Below are 23,252 nucleotides of genomic sequence, written 5' to 3'. Positions count from 1 at the left end.
AGATTCTCTCGCGGGGGCTTTTAATTAAACCATACAGAGCGAGCGCCGCAATTTTTCGGGACGTTGACTATTTTGCCAAATATTTTGTTTTTCGCCGCGCGCTTGCAAACACACAATCTTTCTGTCTCTCTCTCTCTCTCTTTCTGCTGTTTACTCTTAAACAAGCAGTTTTAATCCGCGCAAAAAGGACCGCGGGTACTCGGAGAATGAATAAAATTACCGGAAGCCGTGACGTATCTCGGTATCGAGGAGAAAAAAAAATAAGAAAATGCGCCGCGAAGATTGGAAGAAGGAGGAGGGAGGTGGAGGGGGCTCGAGTGACACGTGGACGCCGCTAATAAAGATGTTTCGAAGTTTCTCACGTGTCACGGGTTTCTTGCCTTTGCGGCGGCGGCGGTTGGTGCGGTGCTTCCACTTTCTTTCTCCTCTCCCGTAGACGAAACACTTCGTACATTTTTATGACGGACTTACCGGGTCTTCTTACCCCATCGTCGCGTCTTTCTTTCAACGGACGTTTCCCTCCTGAAATTCCCTCGCGAGCTCACGAATCTCTCGCGCGTGGAGGGAAAAATTTCCCGTTATCGATGACGCAATATATATATATCTACCTCCATTCGGCAAATCTGTCCGATAAATAAACGGTAAATGGATTGCCATATATGTATTCATTCAATCGAGCCCAATAAAAATTAAAAGCACTTGTGTCGGGATTTCCCGGAGTTCGTTTTTTTGATTATAGCTAATTAATTGCAATTTAAAACTATTTTCCGTTAAAATTGCGCAATTACATAAGAGTCTTTGTTCCCAACATCCAATTTGGCAAACAGGTTTGTCAACAAAGATCTCCGCTCCCGGAGGCAAGATAACTTATCGCGTTCTTCGTCGGTGCTCCTGTCCCTCGCGCGATAATGCCAACTATCTCGTGCCGGATCTTTCAGGATGAACTGAAACGATCGTTCACTTAGCCCGTGCACTTAGCGACTCGTAAATTGAATTCGCGTCGATGGATTTTCGGGAATTGGCGGCTGATCCGCCGTGTTACGATATCCGGAATCGGGGGGGGGGGGAGCGTTTAGAGAAAGGGATTAACGAGCCGACGACGAGGGTAGGCAGGACACGTCCTCTCCCACCCCTCGCGTCCGTTCTCCTCGGAACTTCGACCCCTTTCTGGCAGGTTCCCCTCCTAATAACGCGACGCACGCTTTTGCTCCGATAGTAAAGTAGGTCGTGGCCCTTTTCTTCCTTTCGAGCCGAGAGAGTTTCGACCGGAGATCGTTTATTTGTACGCGCCCTGTCTTTCGGAAGGGGTGCATAATCGAAAATTATTCAATCGCCGGCCGGCTGTCGCGCCGGCTGACACGGGGGAATTAAAAGCGTTAATTGATCCGTTTATACCCGGTGTTTTCTCTGATCACACAAGAACGAGTTGCCCCCGCAGAATTAATCTCCAAATGAATTAATAATGGACGTGTTCCTTCAAAGGACACGTCTGTTTCTTTGCGCCGACTCTTACTTCTTTTTTTTCCCTAGAGGTCGATCTCAATATTTCTCCGGTGATTTCTCTCTTTCCTCCCCTTCCCCCCCCCCATCTTTTCCCTGTCAGGCGCGTGTTTGACGCGGGTAATTAAATTTCCGTTTCCCTCATAAAAGTCAAAATAGGCCGCAAATACCGTGAAAAATACGCGCTTTATTCCATTCGCGCTCACAGTTCGCAATATAATCAGAGAGGGACTCGTGTATATGCGTTTATCGGACGAGCGGCCTGTGGCCTTCGCTCGATCCGATAACGCGCTTAAGTCACACTTAAACGAGCTGATAACGAGTTTCGGTTCTTCGCGAATGCTCGATTTACAATAGCGAATATTTTTACGCCACGAGACGTCCCGATATTTTTATAACTTGTGATTTTCCGTAACGCCTGGCTCAATTTATCGACGACTTGGATTATTCGTGACTCGATCGAATCCCGAGATTGGATCTCGAACTTGAGGGCCGAAACTCTCAATACCCGACAGCTCTTGTTGCATGCGGATCACGATTGCAAAACGGTTAATTAATAATTACTCTTCCCGTGCACGTTTACGTTCTGTCCGGCGAACACGCGCGAAATTTACGAGCGCGTACGATCGCTCGATTATTTCGTGCCTCGTCGAGCGTCTTCTGGCGTGCACATTGTATATCGCGGATCGCGATAACGGGTTATCGGGATACCTATCTGCGGTATGTGCGCGAGTTGCAGACGTAAGCAGCATCGTCGACATAGGAAACCAGGCTGCGCGCGCCCGCGCCCGAGATATCTCGCTACAAGCTTTTCGCGCCCATATTTCGCCATTACCAGCAACGTCATTTCCATTCGGGAATTCAGTTCGGTTTTACTCGCAGTTTCTTCCACGCGGCGCGCGACAAATCGCGCGAGAAAATCGTAGCGCGAACTCATGACTCAATCGTCGTAGAAAATGTACATGAGAATAATTTGTAATTAATAAAAATAATGTAACAAATAAATTTCAAACAACTGTGCTTTATTAAGCCTAAAAGAGGCTCGTCTCGAGTTGTCGAGAAACCTATACGGAAAGAATAATTTTGCTCAGGTATCTAAAAATTATTTTAGATGCAGATTTGAAAACGATTAAACTATCGAAATAATTACGTAAAAGCTCAAGCTAAGTTACTGGAATGGCTAATATTTTTTTGCGTTGTTTGTGATGCTTGAACGTTCTTTATAATTATTTTAATGGTGCAAAAAAATGATTACCGCAGCTGTATTCACAGCTAAAATTTTAAATACTTCAGCAAAAATATCTTTTTGTGTATGAATGTCGGAGACGAAGCGTGAATTGAGAGTTACAATTTGAGCGTTAAAATTTGCGCGTCGCAAATTTGAGAAATTTTTCTCGTCGAAGACAGAACGAAGAGAAAGAACATTCACGCATTTTATTGGCGGAGGAAAGTGAGAAGCAGAGTGAAGAGTGAAAATCTCGGAGTAAAAAAATCACGGTAGTCGGGAATTCTAATCGCCAATTCGATTGAGATTTAATCAAGGATTCAATTAGACATAATTAGATTCAGTTAGACGAAATTCTGGAAATAGAATGATTATCCGTTTTTTTTTAATTGTGTTTACCCGCGGTCTAATTATTTCGATTTTATTTAGGCGACGGTTCGTCGATCGTTTCTACAAACATCCTTCTCCGCCAGTATTTTTCGAGCTCCTTCGTCTCGTCCATGCGGTATTTATGTCGATAGCACTTACAATGCGGCGCCAGCAAGAGGCCAGGCGTCGAATAACACCGCAGGGATCGCCGGGTCATTTTTCGCGGCTCCACATCGCGGTATCGCGACGTACGAACGTCGGAGGCGTGTAATCAAGAAGGTCGAAGCGCGTACGCGCGCGCGCAATGTGCGACCTTATCTCGCGAAAGTAATGAGAACGCGAGTGCCTCGTGCGCATCGAATCGAAGATGCTGCGCGGATAAACGCGTGGAGGCGGAGAGAGACAGAAAGAGAGAGAGATTGATAGAAGGGAGAGAGACGGAGAAGGCGAAGAGAGGAATAAAATAAAGGACGGACGTCGCGTCTGGCGTCGCGACTTTTTTCAACGACGACGACGACGACGATGAGAAATTCACTCGAGATTAGAATCGCCGTCGGAGAAGTTTAACGTCGCTCGCAGGAAACATATCGCGAGTTACTCCGAGCGTAAGCGTCTAAGGATTACTCGATATACGAGTAAATTGCCTGGCTTCTACCGGCGCTCTCTCGTTCCCGTTCGCTCGCGTGCTGCTCGCGACAGTAGGTATTAACCCCCGAATGGGAGAAAGAGAGAAAGGATAATCGGGGAAATATTCCCGCGGCTGCGGAATGCGGAATTTGAGAAATTTTAGTATAGCCGTTCTAATTAAAAAAAAAAAATCCTGTATATAATTCGCTCTATAATTCGAGCGACGACGACGACGACGACGACGCCGCTGTCGCCGTGCCCGTGGAATTTTACTTTATTACCCCGTACGCCTCGTGCGCCTTTCATTCGTATAATTGAATTTTATATTGAATTTAATGTGTCCGTACGCTCGCCCTCGTTTGTTCGATCCTCGGCGTCGTATCGGTTGTCACGAAAAATATTTGCGCGACTCGCTACCGCCGTTTGCGTTGGGATTTCGTGTCGCCATCGTGTCCTCTAAAAAAAATTCGTTCGGTTTACGAACGACGGGCGTGCCTCGTGTCCCGCGGATTTTCACTTCTCTCTCTCTCGACGAATAATTTACTCCCGCGGCTTAAGGAGGAGACCATCTCATTACCCGCGACCGCGAAAAGTGACGGCTCGATTTCTCGACGGGCGGAGGAAGAGCGCGAAGATTCGGAGAACCGCGAGATTAAATCGGACGGATGGACGTTGTTCGCGCGAGTGTACGTGCGTGCAAAGTTAACGACCTACATACGTCGCGAGGGCTCGCCCTTTGTTGCTCGTTTCGCCGTTGTTCCTCCCCCTCTCCCCGCGATATATTCCGCAGCGTGTGCTCGCGCATTTACGAGCGCGAGCGGAACGTGGTCGTCGCTCGCACGGTTTGTTTTGTCGCGCGAGCGGATTCTGCCCGTAATCGCTTTGCCGCGAAGCGTGCTGTTAGGCGCGACTAGCTCTCTCGCGGGCGGGAAGGGGAAGGGAAAACTCGCGAGTGCTCGCGGAAATTTTTATTTGCGTTGAGGCCGCGCGAGAAGGGAGAAGCGGCACACCCGGGGGAGAAGAGGAAGAGAAATCAATCGCGCGCGGTAACCCGTGTTTTTATTTAAAGCGAAGCTGAAAAGAGCGTTTCTCACGTTTCTGTCAAACATTTAAAAACGCTTTCCCGCTCCTCCCCCGCCGGGAGAGTTTTATTCGCGTCACGGCGGCGCGGTTCTATGAATAGCGAACGCGCGAAATTCCTACGAGACGTCTTTTTTAAACGTCGCGACGCGCGCCGTCGCGCCGTCGATCGCCTAGAACGACGGCGGGATTAACGACGGGCGGTCGTCGTTTGATTTCGGTTCGTGTCCGTGTCTATTTTCGCGAGCCCCCGCAGTAACGCACCATCGGGCGCCCGTCATAGTTCAAATTAAATCGCTCGCTTCAAAGCGGATCGTCGGTAAACATAGTTAGCGGAAAATAGTGTCGGGACGTTCGATTGTTCTCCAAATGTTAACGAATTGCTCCGGAATAGTAACGTCGGCGAGGAAATAATAGAACCGTTTGAACCGTCGAAGAATCGAGACTCAACACTTTATGGAGATTATTATTATACATTTCTAAATTATTTATTCCTTTGATTTTTTTTTTTTTTTTTTTTTTAAGATAACACGGTAATGCTTGAAGAGTTTTCTGCTTTCAAATGGCGTTTAATAACATAATTCGACTTTTTCTCTACCTGCCCTCTCGTTTTCCAATCGCCGGCTCCGTCTGCCGCGCCGGAGGCGCAAAACTGTTCTCCCCCCCCCCGCTCCCTCTTTTTTCTGCCTGTCTTCCGCTTTCTTCCGTTTCTCTCTTTTGCGCTTCGCGCTGTTATTGCCAATGTACGCGGGTGCCTTTCACCATCGATGCACCGCGATGCGCGGAACTCGCTTCGACGTGCACGCACCCGGTAGCGCTGGAAGACGTGAGCGATGTACAACGAGTCCTTTTTCAGGGAGTGGAAAAAAAACGAGAGATTGAATGTAGTTTAGAGGGAGGAAGAGAGAGAGAGAGGGGGGAACCGTAGAATTCGCGCCCTCCGCGAAATTACGCGGCGGAAACCTCGCGAGAATCGCGAGGCGCGCGCGGCGCTTGTTCTCGCAAATTTAGCCGCCGATGAGTGGCCGGCTAAAATTATCCGCTTCTTTGCCGCTCGATCGCTTCGACGCGTTCGCGAGGTAGAAGTCAAATAGACTGGAAAGTCGATTTCCTCTTCCTCCGGGGGAGGGCAGGGGGATAATTAACGCAGTGACGCCTGATTACCGTTTATTAATCTTCCGAAGTATTTTACCACTCCGCGGAGAGGTACATTACCTGTTATTTGACTTTCGTTTCCCGACGATCGAAAGGAAAAGCGGCCCAATTATCGTTTCTTCGAGAAAACGGAGAGAAGGACTGGAGCTCATTTGGTTTCATTAATTAATTTAACGTCCGTCACAAACCAGCGCACGATTCGATTTCCTTTTTTTTTTTTTTAATTCTTTTAAGAGAGTTTAACCTTCATTAATGTAGGGACAGGGGGTAAATTTGGAATGTCAAACCAGTCTAATTTGCGAACAATTTTCCCTCGAGATAGCGCTCGTCATCGAGGTGCTATCGGCCAGAAGAAATTCAATCGAACTAATTAAAAGCGATGACACACGCGCAATGATATCGGACGTGTATCCGAGCGCCGCAAATCTGCCGGAAATTCACTCTGTCAGATACAGGTGTTGCGCCCCGCGCGTCGAGCCAGCCCTGCGCGCGTACGCGCACGTACGTGGTGTTGCGGGCGTGTGTGCGAGGTGCATCGGCGGTGGTGTGCACGCGGATGCAGATGGCGTGTAACCAGAAGCGGTAAAGCGAACGAGGTGGGGTTAAAGAGAGAGCCCCTCTCACGGGGAATGCGTGACTCGTTGAAAAAGGAGAGCGCGAGGCGGAGAAAGAGAGAGAAACTGAAACTCGCGTCGCGTTGAAGCGAGATGGGGACAACGGCGGGGATTAAAGGGGTATCCGCGATAGACAAAGGCGGAATCCGTCTTTCCAGGGAAAAGGGAGATAGAGCGACGGAGTAGGAAGAAGACAGAGAGAGAGAGAGAGAGAGAGAGAGAGAGAGAGAGAGAGAAAGAGAGAAAGAGACAGAGGGAGGGTGACAGGAGAGAGTCTCGAAAGAGGATCAACTAGGGAACGACGAAGTGGTGGGCTGTGTGTTGTTAGAGGAGGATAGAGGAAGCCGGAAAGGGAGAAAGCGGATGAGGGAGAAAGATGGGGAAACGGTGATGCACACAGGCTGTTCCGCCCGGCTACCGAATAGCCTTCCAGTCGCGTAGATTGTTCGATAAAACTGGTCTCACTCGAAGGGAACGCCTTGTAACGAATTCGGAAATCTGCAATGACCTGGAACCTGAAACCTGGAACGTTCAGAGTCTCTCGTATTCGTATAATATTTTTACTGAAACGGCTGAGAGATTTTACGCGGAAAGCAAACTATATAATCTGAACGGTATCTTTTTGTACTGTGAGATTAATTTCATCGAATACCCAAGAAAGTGCACTATCTTGTTGCATTCGATCCTTCGCAGGCGGGAAACTCCCTCTCATTTCCTCCTTTTTTCCAACGTACAAATCCTAGGAAACGCCTTCAGGCTCCGGCGATTAATTAATAACGTATACATCGCCATTCGGCGACGCACACACCGACAAGAAGGGACATTTCCCGGGCTCTCTGCGGGAGAGAAAGAGAGAGAGAGAGAGAGAGAGAGAGAGAGAGAGAGAGAGAGAGAGAGAGAGAGAGAGAGAGAGAGAGATGCTCCGTATACTCTGGAACTTGGCAAGTTATTCGCAACAAGCGGCTTGCTAGCTAGCTGCCTGCCTCGTGGAATTCTGCTCACAACTACTGTCGCTATCAGTGCGCCATCGCCACTACCACTATCGCGTTACCGCTGTGTGTTGCCTCCTCCGTCTCTTGTCGTCCGATGTCGTCGGCACCTTCTCCGGAGGGTTCCGGCGACCTCCTCCTCCTCCTCCTCCCGTCCCAAACCACCTCCTCTTCCAGCCGGTCTCCCGTATTTCCTCTCCGCTTCTCGCATCGTCGTTCCTCTCTTTAATAGCAAGCAGAAACTTACCAGTGCCAGCTCCGGGGCGTATTACGTTTACATGTATATACACGTATACATATACATACGAATATAATACATGTCGCTTGGCCGCATAGAAAGAGAGAGAGAGAGAGAGATAGAGAGAGAGGAGGAGGAGGACTAGGGTTTGCGCGAAGCTAACCGACGCGGATATTGCCTTTCGTTACGTCGCCAGAAATAGAGAGTCGCGCGTTAGTTACGCCGATTAATCCATTAGCTTCTTGCTACTCCTCCGCGCGATCTTCTCCGCTCTCTATCCGCATTTATCTTGATTCCACCGTGAACGTAAAATTGTGTTCCGGGAACGGCCTACCGCGCGCACTGCTTCCTGCCTCTTTGCAGGACACACAGAGGCGCGTATGCGCGCGTTTATCGCTTTTTTTTGTTATCGCGTTGCCGCGACAGGTGTACGTAGGCGCACGGCTTCTCCCTTCTCCCTTCTCCCCTCGTCTTTGTCGTCTGACTTTTTCTCCCTTTTAATCTGATCGCGATCGCGACGTCGCCGCTATAAAATCATCGTTCGGAAGTCACCTGTCACAATTGTAACAGAACGGCAAAAGCGTGGCGCACGTGCCCCGGGTGGCGAGCGCGTCCGCGCGCGCGCGCGCGCGCGCCGGCGATAGCGAGAGCGGCAGAGATGAGATATAATAGATAGTAGACACACACAGCGAGGCCGCCGCCGATTGTTCGCGCAAACGCTTTGAATAGAACGCCGCGTGGCTCCTGCGAACTTGCCCTCGATTAAGATTATTATCCTTTTTGCGCATTGCGCCGTTCGTCCGTGACTGTAATGCGGTCCTGTTGACTCGCGCGCGCAGTTCATCCGTTGCATACACACGCGCACCAGAAAGTTTGATATAATATAATTAATCTTTTAATTGAAACTGTTTAAACTGCGCGGCGCGACGGCGCGTAAAACTTTAGACATAATAAGCGTAATAAAACGTGAATAATCTATCGAGTCCACTCGCTGATTGATGACAATTATTTTATAGTCAGTAATATGGAAATAATAAATCTGGGATACTTTGTATTTTAGTTTGTTTCATTGTTTAGTTTTTCAACGATTCTGAGGGAACAAAGAGAGAGAAAGGGGGGAAAGAGAAGAATTTGCCCAACAAATATGAGATTTTTTTGCGGTCACGGTTGAATTAAATTTCCGCTGAAACTTATAAATTCTTTCGCAATTGAAGTTTCGCGTATGGAACTTCTTTTTTTTTTGTTATTTCTCCCCTCGTCGATCGCTTTTATCAAACGAGGAGAGAACGCTACACATTCACGCCTTTCGCTTTAACGAAACGGACCCTCGCCGTCCGTTTCTCCTTGCCACCCCCTCCCTCCTTCCGCCGCGGAAACGTTTTCCACTTGTTTCCACCGCGACCAGCCGGACGCGTGCGTGCGTGCGTGTTCTTCCTCGTTACGTGCGTCCGCACGCAGGCACGCACGCACGCACGCACGCACGCGTGGGCGTAGAGTCTCGGCTTCGCGTGTTTGCGGCCGCGCTTACGACACGGCGGTTCCGTTGCATGCCGGAACGTGAGGTTGAAGGAAAGAAACGCCGCCTCGCGCGAGCGAACAGGTTCCCTTCCTATTTCCACGACGCGCCGAAGGGAGTAGAGTGAGCTGCGCGACGACACGGTCGGCGGGCTTGACAATGGACCGCGTTCTCACCGCGCATTTAAGCGTTAAACGTCCAGGATCCCCCGGGGGGGAACGTTACAAGTGAATTTCAAGTACGCGCGATTCCTTATTAAAACGGTATACTTCGGAGTTCATTGTATTCGAATTAGATATTTCTTTATTATACTTAAAAGCGACAGTGCGAAAAACGTAAAGCATAAAAATTAACCGTGTTTGATCTTACCAGGGAAGAAGGAGTAAAGGGCGAAAGTTTCCCCTTGCCTGGAAATAACAAGTATTTCCGCTGAATACACATGGAGATATGAGCGCGGGGGGGGGAGGGGAGGGAGGAGGAGCGGGTTCTCTCCGTCTGTATAAGATTCCGCCTCGATCGAACGATACTTCATAGAATTTTTCCGAATACATACATACTTCTCGTTATATCCAACGAACGCCTCCGTACCGTGCTTTGATAAATTGCCCGCGTTTGCCATTAGCCGTCGTCGTCGTTTCCCGGCGAAAAAATGCGGCTCGCGCGCGCCTAATAAACAATCGCGCGCGTATACGTTCCGAACGGACGGTTCTAAAATTGTGAACGTTCCCACGAAGCCGGGTAATTTGTACCGTTCGGGACGCGATCGTTAAACTCTTTCGTGCGGCGATTTAGCAGGTTTTCTTGCTGGCGGCGGCCACAGCGAGGGAGCTCACCACCGGTCGGTCAGCTGCTTAGACGTTCGCGTAATTCGAATTAAACCGTGTGGCTATTATTAACTCCTCGGGACAACGCGGCTGCACGGTTACTCGACGGAATCGACGAAATGTCTCGTACCATGCGAACTCGATACAATTTTCTTAACGCGGGAAGAAGTAACAAATGAAAAAAAAAAAAAAAATTGACAGCACAAATAGACATTCGTACAACTTGTTATTCCCTAGAGATTTTATTTCATTACCGTTGTTGGACGTTGAAATCAATGAGTTATGTACACTTGTGTATAAAATATCGAAAGTACAAACAATTCTCGGCACTTTTGGCACTTTTGGTGATCTCGTGCCTATTTTATAAGTTACTGTTGTGCTTTTTCGACGAGTTTCCTTTCGACAATATTATTGTAGGTATAAAGAGCGACTTGGAGCGGAATAGTAGAGCGAGCTAGGCTCCCAAGTAGAATGGAGTATCCCACGCTGCGCTATCAGCCGTGAAGATTTTGGCGTCGCGAGCTGCGCCTTGGCGTAGCTGTTTGTTGCGCCTCGGCTCTAAGTGAGTTTTCCTCCGTCGGGGTCGGTTGTCAACGAGTCAGGTGCTTTGGCGTAGAGGCCAAGAGGCCTTAGACACGACGTCGTTCGCGCACGCAGTCGGCGTGGCAAAACCACAAGGCACCGCTCCGCGCAGAGCGCGCGGACGTAGGACAGTGCATTTAGGGTCGATGCCCTCCTCCGTGCGCCGTCGATGTTCGGTGTGCTCTACGTATATTTTCTCCTTATCTCCTCTCTCTCTCTCTCTCTCCCTCTCTCCCCACACCGTGGGTCCGCTTTCCGCCGCCTCTATCCTCGCCCGCCTTGTCCCCGACCTGGATACTCGTTGTTGGACGGTCCTTAGAGGCTCGCATGCCTCTTCGCGATGATCGAGAGAACGAATGGGCCCCCGCGCGTTTCGCTCTTCCGTCCGAGGAGTGGAGGTAGAGGAGAAGGAGGAGGAGGAGCGGGGAAGGGAACAAAAGAGAAGGAGCGAGGGAGAGAGGAAAAGCAAAGGCGAGCCCCCTCCTCGGGCCTACGAAGGCGGCACGCGCGATTATCCTTCTTATTAAATTAAACGCGGCTAATTCGAAAGGCGGACTGATAAACGACGTATTTGCTTAATGGCATAGAGGCAGGTAATTGCGCGATCGCCGTGTAACAGTCTGTCCGAGGTTTCGTCGGGAGAACGAGTTTCCGTATAATCCCTGAGAATCGCCCGTGCTTTTATACTCGGAAGCAATTTACTTCCCGGCCGTGTCCACGCTTTTCTCATACTCGGAGGATCTCCCGGCTGAAATCTCGGCTGAAGAGTCGCGTCCGCGAAAATGGTGTTCTCCGCGCCTCATTTGTCTCGCGAAAAGTCTTTAACGTCGCGCGTCGGAGGCGGAAATGAGAGAGATACATTGGAAGCGCCACGAAGCGCGTTATACATATGTAAATGTATACGTTGGACATCGCGGCCGTGAAGAGGTCCCATTTTTTTGCCGTCTGTATAAAAGCGACGACCTTGTCCGAGAGCGCGCGCGCGCGCGCGCTGTTATTATCCACTTTATTAAATTAAGCGAGAGATACAGAGGGAAGATAATGAAAGACGTGACTTGGAATTAATATCCCAACTTTTTAATGCATTTAAACACTCTCAAAAAGCGATAAATTATCTCACGTGTAATTTGATACATGTTGCACATATTGGAGTAGCGCGCGTTACATCCGCCGCTCCTCAACCATCCCGGCTTGATCTCCCGAGCCTCCAGTTGCCCCCAAAAGTACGCGATACGCATCTTGAAACGAGGAATGCCTTACGCATTTTCGCGAGAAATGTCAATACCTCTCAAATTGCTTGCTAATATGGTAACATGAATTTTTTTTTAAATCGATAACACGTATAAATGTTGGAAAGTTTGAGTGCCAAGTGAATTTCGTCGGATTCTTTCATCTTCCCAATTCGACGCCGAGCAAATTCACTCTTGGTCTTTTCAATAGAGGAACGCGACGGCGATTTCGCGCGAGAAAACTAACACTAATGGATGGGAGAGACGAGAAGTGGTCGCGCGCGGATGCGCGAGAACGGCGCGCTCTCCGAGGATCAATGAACGATTGTTCCTTTAATACGGCGGTGCTCCACAGGTTGCAGTCGCGCGTGTATTCTTCGCACGCGTTGCCCTCGCCCCGCGTCTCGGATTCTAATCGAATGCGCTTGATATCAAATTATCTCCGCTTTCTGCCGACTGCTACCGCCGCCGCCGTTGAGAATCTCTCTCTCTCTCTCTCTCTCTCTCTCGCGTCGTGCAGTCGCGCCGAACGGGTTTCCTTGTTTGACGAGTGGCGCTCGAGCGATTTCAGAGGGATCTCGCGTTAAACAGCGAGATATAAATCCCTCTTAGCGTTCGCTTCGCCGAGGCACTTCGGTGAATCACACGACTCAGTGACTCTCAGTCTCGAAATGAAATTGAACGGCGCCTTTTTTTTCTGTTGCAGGGATCTAGCGCGGGATCTGAGTCTGTCGGATAGCGAGGATGAGGAAAACAAGGTAAGGAGACATTTAATCTTTCGTACCGTTAAGTATAGATAGATTTCTGAGAATGTATAAATTAGGGAGGATGAATTATTAAATATTAATTATATGGAAAGTCACCAATACCGGCTTAATCCAATCTTTATTTATTGTTGCGCTTTTATGAAACAGCGAAAGATATTTGTAATAAATCAAGACAAAAGAACATTTTACGTCGGTGTAAAGAATTTCTAGGAATCTTCGCACATTAATGTGTACATTAATTTCTAAGTATCTTGCTCAAATGACCGTGTGAAAGGAAAATGTAACATTAGTTTCTATTATATCGATTGTGGAGTTTATATTTATTTATCTTACGGAAAACTTCATTTTTATTATAAATAATATTATAAAATGAAAAAATAACATTATAAAAATTACCTTGAAATAAAAGTTGCTATATCATATAATAGAAGATACATTCTACTTTATATTTACCTGTTTAAGGTTTTATTTTTAGTTTTTTTACTTAAGAAATATGTAAAAACTAAAAGTAATATGTCGATGTCTCGGCTACCTTCTTCTAATATTATAACGAGGCAACGGGCCTTTATAACTTTTAAAGCATTATTTTCGAAGCTATTGAAGATTAGTTGCACTTTCGCTCTTCGAATTTATTTATTTTTTATTGATCTCTCGCAATACCGCAGAGTACTTTCGCAAAGCGATACAATTGAGTCGCGTTTTGCGAAAAACTAAGTGGCCGTTCATCACGGCAAGAAAGATCCCGTTCCACTTTATTTCACGGCGAAATTACTGATAGCGGTCTTCTTCTTATTCGCAGGAAACATCGTCGAGACCGATGAGAGGAAACAGGAGTCCGGATCTCACGGTCGTGTAAGTAGCAAGATTCGTACTCTTCAATCTGTTTACGGAAATTAACTGAGATCCTATGGAAAATAAAAAAATGTGCTTATTAAAATTACTTTTTTATATTCAGGAATTTATAAAACCGAAGTTTCAAAAATTTTTATACATTTTTTTCCTGTAATTCTTGAGAAGATATCTCACGTTATTTTTAAAATTGCTTAAACTTTCTCCGCGAATATTTATAATTAATATGTTTTAATATAATTTAGTATAGTTTTTTCGGGAAAAAAGAAATTACTAGGAAAAACATTTTTGAAACTATTGTTCGAATCTTTTTTAAATATCTGCACGCTTTTCTTCGAATATACGCGCGGTTTTATATTTTACGGGTGTGCTGCATGGGAAGATTGATTACGTTGAAACACATAGTTATATAGATCTGAAAATAATTATACAGAATGTTTAAAAGTATAATGCTGCAAAAAATTTGTAATACTTCAGCAATCAATTTAAATATCCTACATAATTATTCTGACAGTTTAATAAAATTATTTTCAAATCTGTATCCATGTGCGACAAAGTTTTTGGATACTTCGGTTGAACTGTTTTTTTTTCCTCGAATAGAAATATCCATCGACGAAAAATTTCTACGATTTTCAGTGTCTCGATATCTTTATCAAAAATCACGAGCATTGTTTGATCTCGCGTCTTTATAGTCTGTCGGCGCCGTTGATGACGTCGGCGCCGCCACCTTTGACACCGATGTCGCCCATGGTCATGTCACCCGTGGGCCCGCTGTCACCCCCGCGGCCGATCAGCCCTCCGAGATATCCGTCCCCGCCGCCAAAGCGGGTGACACCGGAGCGAGTGCTGTCTCCTTTACCTGTTGTCAATCATCCCCTGCCATCGGCGTGCTCTCCGACGAATCCGGTCGCTGTTGGCCAGCTGTCGAGTCCAGCTGAGGCGCCGCAGAGCTCCGGAAGCGCCAGCTCGAGCTCGGACTCCGGCTCGGATTCCGGTTCGGACAGCAGCGACGATTCCGAGGACGAGGATGACCTTGCGTCGGCACCGCCGCCGTCCAAGGGACCCACCACGCCGCCGTCAGTCTCACCGAAACAGGAGAATCTGGTCGAGGAACCGCTGCCCGCCGTGGAAGAGCGTCGCTGGGATCTCAGTTCCTTCTTCAACAAGACGGCAGTGCAGCATGGCGAACAGAACTCAGAATCGAAACCAGTTCAAGTAAGACGTACTAAGCTAATTGAAATATATTACAATATAAAACGCTCAATATTTTGATAGCCAAATATGCTGCCCACAACGACATAACTAAAAAGAACTCAACAAAATTTTCCAGTCTAAATTTTGAATTATAAAATTTTTTTTTTAATTTTATGTTTATTGATTGTAGAGAAATTAAAGTTATCAGTTCTCTTCACTCAGCAATATGTAAAAATTTGCGAAAGTGATACTTTTAAAGAAGAGACATTTGAAACTTTTTATTTTAGCTCTTACATAAAGTAGAAATATTTAAATTATATGAAAGAGAAAATTTCTTTCAAGAAGGAATTGCTCTGTTGTTGCAGGATAATGTCAGGCGGGAGAACCCGCTCGAAATTAAGACGGAGTCCGGCAGAACTCACAGGGAACAGTCGCACGATTGGAAGCTCGATGAGGCCTTGAAGAGATCTCGCAACATGAGTTCCCCCAGCGACAGCGATCATCACTCCGACCAGGAGAAAGTTCATCAGCTAGTCGAGGATAATCGCGTCCAAGCGGAAAAACCGAAGGTTCCCGATGCCAGGAAACGTCCAGGGCGACCCAGAAAATCCACCAAGAGTCCGAAACGTGGTCACCGAACGTCCGACGAAAATTTGAAGAATAGCAAACCACGCAGTCGGACGAGAACAGTTGTCGCCACTTCTAGTAAGAAGAAACAACCGAAGTCAAAGGAGACGGTGACCACGAGCGACGACGACAGCGACTCGAGGTCGCAGAGTGATTCCGACAGCGATCGTCGCCCTACCAAAGTTTCGGCTGTGCCACCGACGAGAAATGAAAAGAGGCCGAGACTGAGCGTATCTTCCAGCGACGACGAGAGAGCACCGTCGAACAAGAAAAATGGTGCTCCCGAGGACGATGCTGCGCGATGGACTAGGGTTCCCCCTATCAAACGGAACAACCTTCTCGATTCGCCGAAGAAGCAAGACCAGAAGAAAAATTCGGCTAAAGGCAAACCCAGGCAGTCGAGGTCCAGAGTGACCAATATAACTGGCGGTTCGGACTCGGACAGCGAATCGGAGGTGGCCGTAAGGAATCGCATCAAAGTTGCCCGGTATGTAGGAGTATGAGTAAATAGCATTTAAGGATTGAAATCTAATTTAGTCTTCTAGTAATCTCTACTACGTACGGGATGTAGGTTTGAACTCGCGAGTCACTCATGAGTCCGTTTTCACACGGATCTACATGACATTCTAACATTATAATATTTACATATTATACTTTCACTGGAGTGCGATTTTATTTTTGTTAGTTTTTATTTTATGAAAACATTTTTTTAAAATAAAATAAAATGGCACTCTTAGATGACGATAAATTTATTGACACTTAAGATTTATTTCATAAATAAATTGTATGTACAAATGAATAAAAATACTGCAATTTTCAGAGTGCCTCCTAGACCACGAGCACCACCTACAAGGGCGACTTCGCCTGATAATTCCGATAGTGATAACAGCCCGTCATCGAAGTTGCAAGAGGATGACGCCGGCAATGTGCAGGACAAGAAGAAAAGCGACACGTTGCGCCACGTCTTTTCGTCGAAGGGTGGCGGAAAGGGTGGTGGAAAAGGTGGGAAAGGTGGAAAAGGTGGTGGTAAATGCGGCATCTACGTGGAAGAGTACACGAGCAATTCTGCTACGCATACACCGACCGGCGGGGACAGCCCTTACAAAAGACCGTCCTCGCGGACGTCCGGTGGTGGTAACAATATTCTCCTACGATCTCCACCAGCGCTCACACACGTGAACGGCGTACCAAGTCTCATGTGCAAGATTGATCTCAGCAGGATATCCTCACAAATTTTGCAATTAATGAGAGGACAAGAACTCAGACAGCGCACGGAGTTGCCCGACACCAGGCCATCTTCGAGGCAGAGACCGTCCTCCAGCTTGGCGACCTCGCAACCACCGAGGCCGTCCACGCCGGAGGAGGGTGAGATCATAGATACGCCACCACCACAGCAGCAGATTATGTCGGATCGCGGATCGAGGATTCATCGTTCCGACGGACTGTTGGGTGAGGGTGACGGTAGGAGTTCACGTTCTGTGATCAAGAGCCAGCCGATATCGGACTCGAAGAGCAGCGGTACTATTCTCGGAGGTGCCGGTAGTGCTAATGGTGCTGCGGCACTCGGTGGCGTACCTAAGAGAAAACGTAATCCAAGTTGTAGTTCCATATCCAGTTTAAGTCCCGTTCAGTGTTTGGTGGACGCGAAAACCAAGAGTTCATCTGAACATAAGGAAAGGAATCGTAAGAGACAACGGAGACATGGCAATGATGGACTAATGTCCAGTCAGGTATAAATTTTGAAAGAACTTATTTTAAAAACTTGATTAAATTAATATTTTTTAGGAATAGATTTTTAATTAAAGTTTGCATATTGATGTAAATTTTCTTGAAAATAATTATATATTTTTACAAATAATTATAACTTTACGTTAGATAATTTGATTTTTAATTATTATATGCATGATGAAGAAACTTAATTATAATATATAATTTATAATATAATTATAATTTATAATATTATTGTACACAGAGTGATATCCAGCCGACGAATCACGAAAGGGACGCTGAAAAACAAGATACGAGTTTATTACCACCACCACCTCTCCCAGCACAGCGCGTCTACTATTCTTATTTCGATCCTCAAAATGATATATTGGAAGATCAGGATAGGTAAGTTTTTAATGCATAATAATGATCAAGTTTATATATTTAAAAAATATATAAAAATATATATTTAAAAACTTTATATTTGTGTTTCAGGGACCATGATCAGTACCTGACCGAAGCTAAGCGACTGAAACATAATGCCGATGAAGAGAATGATCTTACGGCACAGGGCATGATGTATCTAGAAGCCGCTTTATACTTCCTTCTGACAGGTGATGCGATGGAATCGGACCCACTTACAGAAAAAGCCTCGTACACTATGTACAAAGATACTCTTAGTCTTATCAAGTAAGTATGCATTTCTAATTAAGACATGTGCAACAAAAAAAAGAAAGAGTGCTTGCTAATTAAAGCAATCTTCCTTTTGTTCCCCAGATATATCTCGTCAAAATTCAAGAGCCAATCCAACAACTCACCCGAAAATAGTATACACACCAAGTTGGCCATCCTAAGGTGAGTGTACTTACCTTTCTCTTTGAATTGTAGCAAGTGGTATCATACAAGCAAACACATTTTAAAATTATGATTTGTCTTTTCAGCCTTTGGTGTCAATCACGCTTGTACTCAAAGCTTTATAACATGCGCAAACAGGAAGTAAAAGAGGTCCAGAAGATCGTCAACGACTTCAGTCAGAAGGTGAGTATTCTTTAAATCATAATCACATCACTCAATACACAAATTATTTTAAACATAATCTTTATTTTGCTATAGTCTATAATTATTATAGATATAAATCTATGCGTAAATCGTAATTATTGAAATTTATATTTCAGCAATCTCAGCAATCAATGGCACAGACAACACCTGCACAGGCAGAGGGGCAAGGCACGCCTTCTCTTTCGCCTACACCGTCACCCGCCGGTTCTGTAGGTTCCGTTGGGAGTCAAAGTTCCTCCGGATATAGCAGTGGTGGACAACACCCGGTAACATCGGTCAACGGTCAATATATTAGCGTGCCGTTGCACGTCTACAATGCAATGATGAAGCAAAATCAGTATTCAGGCTTACTTACGAACGGTCACGACCTATGGGACCAGGCAATAAAGCAGGCGAGACAGGAAGAGAATAGAAGTACGTACTGGAAAACAAAATGCATTCAGATGAATCTCATTACGATGTAATGGCTGTTCTCATTGTAATGCTTGTTTTTCCTTGTATTTTCAGGCTTTTTCATTGACTTGGATCGAAGATTGGGACCCCTGACATCATATAGCTCACTACGCGAGCTGGTGCGTTACGTTCAAGCGGGTATAAAAAAGTTACGAGCTCTCTGACCACAGTGGCACAGTCCCCGACCGCCCACCCCAAACTACATTACCTCCCTTCCTCAAAATATGGTCACTTACCCAACCATGTACACGTAGTTGCGTAGCGTCGTCGCGTCGGTTATTGTGATGTCAACTAACAATCGCGGCGACGTGTAAGAACGTGAAAAGCAGGAAGGTGCTATAGCGGTGATATAGCAAAATTATGGACTATTTTTTCCGCGACAAGTAGCCTCTGGGTGGGGGGGGGTGCGACCAAATCGATAACGAGAGTCACGGTCTAGAAAAAGGAAAGAAAACGAGAGCAGCTCGTGAAGACATCCTTCAGTCGGACGACGTCGGGGCATTCTTGATATAAATTTAGCAGCAAGTTTATAGTCAATTGCAAAGCGCGTGCCTGAAGAGGCGAGGGAAAAATGCGGCCGACCGCGGCAGAGAGTCGCTTTGTCTTACCACGGTGCATAAACGAACCCTCGTGCACTTTGTTTAGAGCACGTGTTACTTATTCTCGAGGCGCAAAGAAGAGAATTGTTGAATGAGAAATGAGAAATGAAACGCTCGTGAGCGACAACGCGAGCGCATTAGAATTCTGACAAGCCGCAGTGATAACTCGTGTCTATTTTTCCGAAGTGTCCGCTTTTATAAGTTAACGCATAGATATTGACGCGAGATCGAGAGTAGGGGAGGAAATAAGGAAATAAGGAAATAAAAAATAGAGAGGGTGAGGGTAAAGATGTAGAGACCGAATATGAGAAAAGAAAAGTGAAAAGCCACTAAAGAAGTAGTAGAAGTGCCACGTAAAAAGCGCCCGTGTGTTCTCGCTTCACGGTGCGCCCGACGTTACCTGAAGCATGAGTATCGTTTCGGCGATTCTAATGCGATGAATATAGTGGATATACATATTTAATATATATATAGTTTATTACCTATATAAATATATATAAATAGTTATATATATAAGAATATATTTAATGACGCGCGAAGAGAGATAATGCATCTCGCGCGCCGGCGCCGCGTTTCAGTATAGGGGAACAGATGACAGTTGTATCCACGAATGTGGAGGGAAATGTCGTGATAAAATGGGAAAGGGGAAAGAAATTGAAGAATTTTCGGTGTGGAGAGATGCGCGAGCAACAGGATCAACAACCAGGATCAAGTGATGTGCTATAGTTAAACTATAGTCTAATGTTTCCGTGCGAAGCACACGACTCTTTTTGTAGATAGAACACGAGGGAAGTAATTTAGATTAGAATAATTAATATGCAAACAGGAAAAGCAGTAACACAGATTATACCAATACATATTATTTACATTACCTAGAGTAACCAGGAGAAATAAGTAGAGGTTTTAGTGCGATTGAAAAGTAAAAAAAAAAGGAAAATAAAGACGTACCCGCATATACGTATACCAATAGCATGATTTAACGAAACGAAATGCAAGCGAGGGAAGAACGAAGCGAGACTAAATGCTAATTAAGCGCGCTCTTAAATGTGCGTAAGGGGGCGAATGATGAAATGTATTTGCGAGTAATAAGTAACAAATATAACATTCGGGATTATTATTCGTGAATAGATTTCACCTGGGTACCGAAGAGGTAAACACCCCTCTTGTGCATGCACGACACGAGATGCTAACGGAAATAATGAGAAAGAACAAGCGCAAGCAAATAAGCAAGTTGCTCATGTGTATATTTTTGTAAATAGATATTTGTGAGTGCCGCCGTCTTGAGGGCGGTCTACCGTCGGTTTAGCTCGCGGTAGATTGGCCCGCCCCAATTTTTGCTACCACAGATCTTGTCGAGAATCGGATAAAAGATTAACAAATAGAAGAAGAAGAGGGATACGAGAAGACGTAACGAGAGAAACGACACGCGACGAAATGTGTTCGTTCAATTTAGTTCTGAAAGAAAAAAAAGCATGTTCTCTCCGCGCTTTCTTTCTTGAGAATGGCCCATTCATGCGTTCACGTTTACTTCCTCAAACGACTTTCTGATTTGTCCCCTGTTTTTACAATCTCTTCTCGAGAATGTCGAGAAAAAAGAACACGTCACGGCAGCTTCGAGTTTACCGGTATATGATTCAATTTGCCTCGTGTTTCAAACGCATCTCTTCCCCCGCACATTCGATCAATGAAAAAACGACAGCATGTGAATCGCGATTTGTAGCAGCGGGAAGGTACGCAATCGGTTGGCGATCGTCCCGAGTTTTATTTTCTCGACAAAACGCCGAATTCGAAAGAACCAATCTCTGAGTCGAAGCGATTTTTATCGAAACATGATCGCGTAGTTTAATACATATCCCCGATTTAAATTTAATTCTTCTGAGTGATCGACGAATATTATGCCCAACCGGAGAATGACCCAGCAGCACTCCGAGATCGTAGGACCAATTATTATTCATATAGTTATAAAAAAATTATATTATTGTCTTGTGTTATTGACGTTCTGTTAGCAATCGTCGAAAGTGTTAATAAAATGCAGGCGGATTGGCGGGATGACGGCGGCCCATAGTTATTAAGCGCGGTCCAATGGTTCACGGGATACAATTTTATATTTCGCGAGTGCTAAAGAGGATAAAGAGGAGAGACTAAAAAGAATAAAATTTAAAAAAAAAGAAAAAGAAGTCTATTAAGATGCTTCGAGAATATTTTCGAGACACATATTTATAGCAGATACATATATCAGGCCCATTTTCCCGCCAGGCCGGTCGCTCGAAAAGAAACACGAATAGAAATGCAAATTCGACGAGATACCAAATCGCAAGTTCGGTGTGGTTTGTCGAGGGAATGAAAACACGGGCGGTGGAATTTTTTTATTATGCATGTATTGTACAGAAAGCGAGTTTGCAACGAGCGGAAAAGAGATTGTCGATTTATGTAGATATCGGTTTTTAGGCAGATTTCCTTTTTATAATGTTCTTTTCGATAATTTCGGGCTGATGTATGTTCCTGTATGACTTCCAAAGAGATAAGCGAAGGGTGCTGTCGCTCCATAGGGTGCCGCGTAAAGTTGCGCGAATTTTGATCGCAAAGGAAAGCATTCGTTTCTTTCTGGTTCTTTCGTAGAACCTCTTCAGTTTATCGTTTTCTTTTTTGACCTCCTCCCTCTTTTATCGATCGTGTCGATCAATATGATTGAATCGCGGAATTGCATTGCGCGATATTTTTACAATAATTTTATTAAGCTATTATCATCGTTACTGTTATTGTTAACATTGATGATATTATTGACGATAACAATTACAATCGGTAATAATAATAATGATCGTAATAATAATGATAATAGGTATAGACGATAATTTATAATAGTAACAGTAACGATGTTGCTATTTACTATGTAATGATTATTATGTTTACGAATAATATTGTATTGTTATCCTTTTTTTGAAATATTTTCATGAGTGAGAGAATGCATAAGACCAGGTGAAGTGATGCGTGGGAGGTGGAAAGCGGAGACACATGTGCGCGACGCATACTTACACAGATACATACACACACACGTACACCGGACAGATTGTACATTATTCCTACTTGCATCGCGAAGTTTAATGGGATCGTTTCGATCGGGCAGGCGCGGTCGCGCGGCAGATATCACTCTCGTATCTGTAAAGGACCTTAATAGAGAGAGCTTAATTAGCGCCGTTTGATTTCGTCTTCTTAGTCCCCCTCCCTCCACATTCTCTTCCCTACCACACACCACTCAGTACTTGTAAAATATTTATATATGTATATATTATTTATATATATATATACATACAACACACCAAGTACATTGCGTGTATATACATATACATACACATATATATGTTAAAGAGATGAGAGAAGCATACACACCACGCAATCTTAATTACAATTATATCATATATTATTATATTATTAATAATTATTACATTGATGATTATACGCGATAATTATTTTCCTATATTCAATACGGGACGTATTGTGTACTATCCAATTCTCTGAATACAAATGGGCGTTTCATCGCCGCTAAGCCTCCCTGTCCGTCGCAATTGTGCCAAAAAAAAAAGGGGGATGAAATATTGCACGTGACCGCACCTTCAGACAGCCACGACGTCGGTCGATATTAAAACAAGCCTCGCAGATCGACTGATCGTATTATTCCTCGCATATCATCGTTAAAGTCCTCCCATAACATCCTATATAAGAATGGGTAAGTTCCTTTAATTATTTTTTGTTTGATGATTTTTCGCGAAAGAGATCGGTTTGAGATATCTATGTGTACGAAATGCTTTCGGTAAACCACAAATGCAGAATGGTCATGAGAAATTGCACATGTAATTTTATGTTAATATATTAAAATTATTTATTAATTATAATTAATTATTTTAAATCACCAAATATAATTTAATTTATTAAATTATTATTATTATTATTATTATTATTATTATTATTATAGAAGAGTTAATAATACAATATCTTTAATAAGTCATTGAATTTATTGTACAATATTTAACTTATTAAAAAAAATAATTTTA

The 23,252-nt window shown here is 45.0% G+C and overlaps 1 protein-coding gene across 2 annotated transcripts in view; it reads left to right on the top strand.

The window, feature by feature from the left end:
• Nucleotides 1-22,657, top strand: part of LOC105830530 (AF4/FMR2 family member lilli) — a 152,463-nt gene extending 129,806 nt beyond the window's left edge. Inside the window, exons 8-18 of one of the 2 annotated variants that reach the window (XM_036291590.1) lie at nt 12,655-12,706; nt 13,515-13,567; nt 14,257-14,779; nt 15,124-15,872; nt 16,206-17,115; nt 17,358-17,497; nt 17,588-17,782; nt 17,870-17,947; nt 18,034-18,130; nt 18,268-18,565; nt 18,659-22,657. In XM_036291590.1, the coding sequence (XP_036147483.1) occupies nt 12,655-12,706; nt 13,515-13,567; nt 14,257-14,779; nt 15,124-15,872; nt 16,206-17,115; nt 17,358-17,497; nt 17,588-17,782; nt 17,870-17,947; nt 18,034-18,130; nt 18,268-18,565; nt 18,659-18,768 (3,205 nt within the window). In that variant the 3' untranslated portion in view covers nt 18,769-22,657. The remainder of the gene's footprint in view (nt 1-12,654; nt 12,707-13,514; nt 13,568-14,256; nt 14,780-15,123; nt 15,873-16,205; nt 17,116-17,357; nt 17,498-17,587; nt 17,783-17,869; nt 17,948-18,033; nt 18,131-18,267; nt 18,566-18,658) is intronic. The other variant, XM_036291591.1, reaches the window with a different exon arrangement.
• The last annotated feature ends 595 nt before the right edge of the window (nt 22,658-23,252 follow it).

The sequence above is a fragment of the Monomorium pharaonis genome, chromosome 8, assembly GCF_013373865.1.
Source record: "Monomorium pharaonis isolate MP-MQ-018 chromosome 8, ASM1337386v2, whole genome shotgun sequence".
NCBI lineage: Eukaryota > Metazoa > Arthropoda > Insecta > Hymenoptera > Formicidae > Monomorium > Monomorium pharaonis.
This window is presented reverse-complemented; position numbering and strand designations above follow the sequence as displayed.